This window comes from Bos mutus, chromosome 5 (assembly GCF_027580195.1).
Source record: "Bos mutus isolate GX-2022 chromosome 5, NWIPB_WYAK_1.1, whole genome shotgun sequence".
Classification (NCBI taxonomy): domain Eukaryota; kingdom Metazoa; phylum Chordata; class Mammalia; order Artiodactyla; family Bovidae; genus Bos; species Bos mutus.
Window position 1 is genome coordinate 109,217,529 of NC_091621.1, and position 4,913 is coordinate 109,222,441.

At 54.2% G+C, this 4,913-nt stretch overlaps 1 protein-coding gene across 1 annotated transcript; it reads left to right on the top strand.

Moving 5' to 3' along the window:
• The first annotated feature begins 1,016 nt into the window (after window positions 1-1,016).
• On the top strand, window positions 1,017-4,694 carry RPS19BP1 (ribosomal protein S19 binding protein 1). Its single transcript, XM_070371542.1, has 4 exons — window positions 1,017-1,175; window positions 1,329-1,457; window positions 3,765-3,862; window positions 4,242-4,694. The coding sequence occupies exons 1-4, from the start codon at window positions 1,124-1,126 to the stop codon at window positions 4,374-4,376; spliced, it is 414 nt and encodes a 137-aa protein (XP_070227643.1). The 5' UTR covers window positions 1,017-1,123; the 3' UTR covers window positions 4,377-4,694.
• The last annotated feature ends 219 nt before the right edge of the window (window positions 4,695-4,913 follow it).

Here is a 4,913-nt window from a genome sequence, read left to right on the forward strand (position 1 = left end):
GTTTGTCCTGCGAATTCATTCTCCACTCATTTATTGAGTGCCTTCTGCATGCCAGGTACTGGGCTAGGAGCACAGGAGCAGTGAACAAGACAGGGATCCTCCCCGCAGCAAGAAGAGCACTAATTTCTAAGCCAGGATTTCTCAAACTATCAATATTTTATCTAAGAAACTCTTTGCAACCCCATTGGCTGCAGCCTGCCAGGGTCCTCTGTCCATGGGATCTTCCAAGACAAGAATACTGGAGTGGAACGCTATTTCCTCCTCCAAGGGATTTTCCTGACTCTGGGATCGAACCCGTGGCTCCTGTGTCTCCTGCACTGGCAGGCAGATTCTTTACCACTGAGAGGTAAAGAGGTGGCCCCGGATCCTCTTCCTTCTTAAAAAACTTCAGAATCCCTAAGAGCTTCTGCATACATAACTATCTAATGAGGGTTACCATGTTAGAAATTAAAAGATACATTTTAAAATATTAATTTAAAATAACAGTATCAAACTCACATATTAACGTAACTGACGTATTTTAATGAAAATGGTTGTATTTTCCAAAACCAAACAAAATAGTTCAAAAAATACTATTAAAAACTATTTAGAAAAAACTACTAAAACCCACTGATAGTGTTTTACGTTTTTGCAAATATCTTTAATATCTGGCTTAATGCAAGACAGCTGGATTCTCACGCCGAACTAAACGTTGCTCTGGTTGAAGTATATAAAAAAATATTTCCAAAAACATATTCTCCTTTTTCGTAAAAATTGAGACTACTAAGTCCCCTCCCCGGCCTTGCCCACTACGTAGCGGGCTGACCGCAGCGGCTGTACCTACGAGGCTGAGCTACTGGTGGGCGGCTTCCGGGAGAAGGTGCCGCCTGTCTCGCAAAGGGTTGATTGGGTTGCGATTGGACGACAAATGCTTCCTTCGGCGCTTTGGCCCCGCCTCCAGATCCCGCCCCCTTTCCGCCGATTAGTAAACCTCACGCATGCGTTCTAAGGAAGGTGGGCACTTCCGTCCGCTCACTGTGGAACTTTTGCTTCTGGCTCAGGTTTCCGTCGAAACCACCACGGGAGCCAAGGCGGAAGTAGTTGAGACGTGTGGGCAGAACTGTGGGCAGAACTCAGGGCAGTTATGTCGGCTGCCTTGCTGCGGCGGGGCTTGGAACTACTGGGGGCTCCTGAGGGTGAGGAGGCTCTGCCCGAGGACGTTCGGCCGGGCGGGAAGGTGGCAGGGGCTGGGGGCAGGAACCCCGAGGGCGCCCAACGATCCAAACCAGTCTTAGCCTCGGTGGGATGGGAACCCTGAGCGCCCTCCGACCCGAGTCCGTTCTTTACAGCCCCCGGCGCCGCTCCAGGACACACCAAACCGAGCCAGGCTCCGATGAAGCGGACCCGTAAGGCGAAGGCGACCCAGGCCCAGAAACTGCGGAACTCCGCCAAGGGAAAGGTGCCCAAGTCGGCGCTGGGTGAGCTTGGGAAGGGGCTGAACGCGCTGCTTCCGGGGTCGGTGCCTTGGAGGAACTGGCGCTGGAGTCAGGGCTTCAGATCTTCCCCAGGCGTTACTAGACTACCTGCCATGCTACGGCCGCGGAGCGGGGTCCTGGGAACACGGAGATGAACGAATCACATCGTCCCGACCCTCAAGGTCTACAGTCCTAGTGGGGAGAGAACACTGAGGAGTTTCAAAATCAGCGTTTTGAAACTGATTTTGGGTTTGGGTTGCGTCAGGTTGGATCTCTGTGATGAGGTTTGTGCTGTAAAACTAGGGTACTTTGAAAGGGACTTAGAAGAACGACTTCTCTGAGGAAGCGACATTTAAGCACAGACCTGATGGAAATATAAGAATGAGCTGGGGGACGTATACTGTTATCATATGTGGAATCAGAAGTTTATTATTAATCTTTGAAATGTTGAAAGAAAGAAGTCTGGTCGAGGTGACATATAGTAAACGAGGGTCAGAGACTGAGTGTTGAGTACAAGTTAACACTGCGGGTGCTGTTCTCAGTCTCTGACAGATGTTTGCTCATTTGTTCCTCACAACCCTGTGAGGCCGGCGCTGTCATTACCCGCATTGCTCAGATGCAGAAACAGACCCCTGCCCAGATGGTACCGGTGGAAACCAGGCAGTGTGTCTCCAGAGCCCTGCTCCCGCCTGTCCCTTCAAGTAGAAGGTGCTGTGGCCTGAGCAGCGGTGACAGTGCAGACATAACAAGAATCCTGCGGCTGGAAGCTGTGTTGATGGTGTCAGTGGTGGATTGGCTGTGAGGATGGAGGGAGCATCTTGAGGGATTTGGCGCCACTTAATGAGATGTACAGACTTGAAGAGGGACAGGGTGGGCAGGATCGTGGGGTGTTTGGATGTTTTGACCTGTGGCAGGACTTGAGCTCCTAGTGTGTCTTCAAATCCCCAGTGTTAGTTTTGTGGTTGTCTGACTCTTTTGCAACCCCATGGGCTGTAGCCCACCAAGCTCCTGTGTCCATGAGATTTTTCAGTCAACAAAGTGGAGTGGGCTGCCATTTCCTCCTCTAGGGGATCTTCCCAAACCCAGGGATCGAACCCAGGTCTCCCACATTACAGGCAGATTCTTTACTGTCTTGAGCCACAGGAGAAGCCTCAATTCTCCAGGGCCTGGTGCAATCAATATAAAGGTGTTCAAGTATCTGTTAAAAGAACTATGAATCTCGGGGAGGTAAGACAACAGGAGCAAGTGTGAAAGCAGGGAAGTGAGCCTGGGTTGAGCCACAGTGATGCCAGGGTGGAGCGGGCACACCCTCCATCCCCACCCACCCCATCCCACCACCCTGCCATGGCACATGAGTGAGGGGACTCTCAGGGCCAACCTAAAGGACACCTCTGTGGCTGCCACCTTGGTCTGAGCTACACCATCTCTTGCCTGGATTATTACAAAAACTTGCTAATTGGTCTCCTTGATCCCCCTCCCCCAGTCATCTGGTTCTCACCACAGCAGCTGAAGTGATGCCGTAAAATCCTAAGTCAGACCTGTCTCTACCCTGCCTCTCACCCTCCAGGGGCTCCCATCGGCCTGGTGAGAGCCTGAGTTCTTTCCATGCCTCCATGCCTCCGTGCCTGCTGAGGGCCCCCCGTGATCTGCCCCCTCCAGCTTCCAACCCTCAGGTTCGCCCCTCCCTGTCCTTCAAGCACGTTAGTCACACTTCTGCCTCAGAGCCTTTGCATTGACTGTTCCCTCTATCCAGAATGCTCTTCCGCCCACAGTTTAATGCTCTCTTCCTCCAGTCTTTGCTCAGAATTTCTTTCAGTGAATTTCAGGTCTTCTCAGAGCCTCCTATTTTTTTTAGAATTGCCACCTTCCCCCCATCCCCTGCATTCCTCCTTTCTGCTTGCCGTTCTCTTTTTCTCCATAAAACGTTCACCCTCTAAACTACTGCTTGCCTTGTTTACCATCTCTCTCCCTTCAGAATGGAAGCTCCACGAGGGCAGGACTTTTGGGCTGTTCTGTTTCCGGCTCTGTGCTCTTGCACCTAGAACAGTGCCTGACACACAGTGAATGCCCAGGACGCACTTGTTGAATAAATCACTTGAGCAGCTGGAACCACGGGGGACTCTTGAGTGGGATCTGTGTGGAATGTGGTTTTGACATAAGAAGTCAGCCTGTTGCAGTGACGTGGGGAATGGACCATGGGGCCTTCGGCAGGGCTGGGGAGCAGGGGTGGAGTGGGGAGATGTCAGAAGGGACCCCAGAAGGCTTCCAGGGAGTGAATCTGGAATGATACCACCCTCCCTGCCTCCACAGCTGAGTTCCGGAAGAAAGAGCGTCGAGGTTACCTTGGAGTAAACCTGAGGTTTATGACCAGTGCAAGAAGCACAGTGGACGAATCCGTCACCCGGCAGGTTCGTCAGGGGGATGGGCTGTGGGAAGTGGGGGTGAAAGCTGAGGCTGTCCCGGGGATCTGTGGGAGTCTCAGCCCTGAGCCTAGGGTGGGGGGCGGGCCCCCCTCCAGGCTCCTGAGAGCTGGACACACTGCTGTGCAGTGAGGGGCCTCCTCAGAGGGCTGACAGCATAACAGGGGAGGTGGGAGCCTGGCTTCACTCCCCTGCTACCCCTCTGGGCCTCGGTTGGCTCCTCTGTGAATGGAAACGATGTGCCCTCCCCCTCCCCAGACGTGGTGAGGGCCGGGGGAGAGGGCGGCCCTTGGGCGGCTGCGCTAGGCTGTGGAGCTCCAGGTGGTGGAGTCACCACCCAGGGCTCCTGACCCCCACACGCCCCCAGATTATGCGCCAGAACCGGGGCCGCAAGGCCTGTGACCGGCCTGTGACCAAGACGAAGAAGAAGAAGAAGGCCGAGGGCACCGTGTTCACCGAGGAAGACTTCCAGAAGTTCCAGCGGGAATATTTCGGCAGCTAGGCTCCCAGGAGGGCACAGCCTCCTCTGATCTCTCAGCCCGGGGTGGGGAACCCCTGGGGGAGCTGGCGAGCTGGAAGCCCACAGGAGGACCTTCGCTCAGACTTGAGCTGACATTTCCAGGCTCAGGAGGTGCCACCTGCCTGCCAGGAAGAAACCTTTCTGATTGTTTTGTTTGCTTTAACCCAGGAAGGGCCTCTGAGCTATTTGCTGTGGAGAGGCCGGTCACTGGGCCCTTGGGGACCACACCTCTGATAGGAGGGCCACTGGGTAGGCTTCGGGTTCTAATAAATGTGGCCCAGGGGCTGTGTACTGCTCTAACAGGGTGTTTCCCGTTGTCTCCCCTGGTACCAAGGAGCCTCCACCACCACCCTCCCACCCCTCCAGCTGCTGCTTAGGCTCCAGATGAGAAGTCCTTGGGCCCAGCCCCAGTGCAGGCGCCAGCGGAGAGCAGTTCACAGCCTCCATGAGCCTCCTCCCCCTGGCGGGCAGCCACGGCTGAGAAGGCAGCTCTTGAGGCAAAAATAGCACCCACAGCTG

What these genes read in the sequence shown, in the direction of transcription:
- RPS19BP1 (XM_070371542.1), top strand. Translation starts at nt 1,124, where the DNA reads ATGTCGGCTGCCTTGCTGCGGCGGGGCTTGGAACTACTGGGGGCTCCT. An exon ending in ACTACTGGGGGCTCCTGAGG is followed by an intron (nt 1,176 to 1,328) that starts GTGAGGAGGCTC and finishes CGTTCTTTACAG; the next exon opens with CCCCCGGCGCCGCTCCAGGA. An exon ending in ACGAATCCGTCACCCGGCAG is followed by an intron (nt 3,863 to 4,241) that starts GTTCGTCAGGGG and finishes ACACGCCCCCAG; the next exon opens with ATTATGCGCCAGAACCGGGG.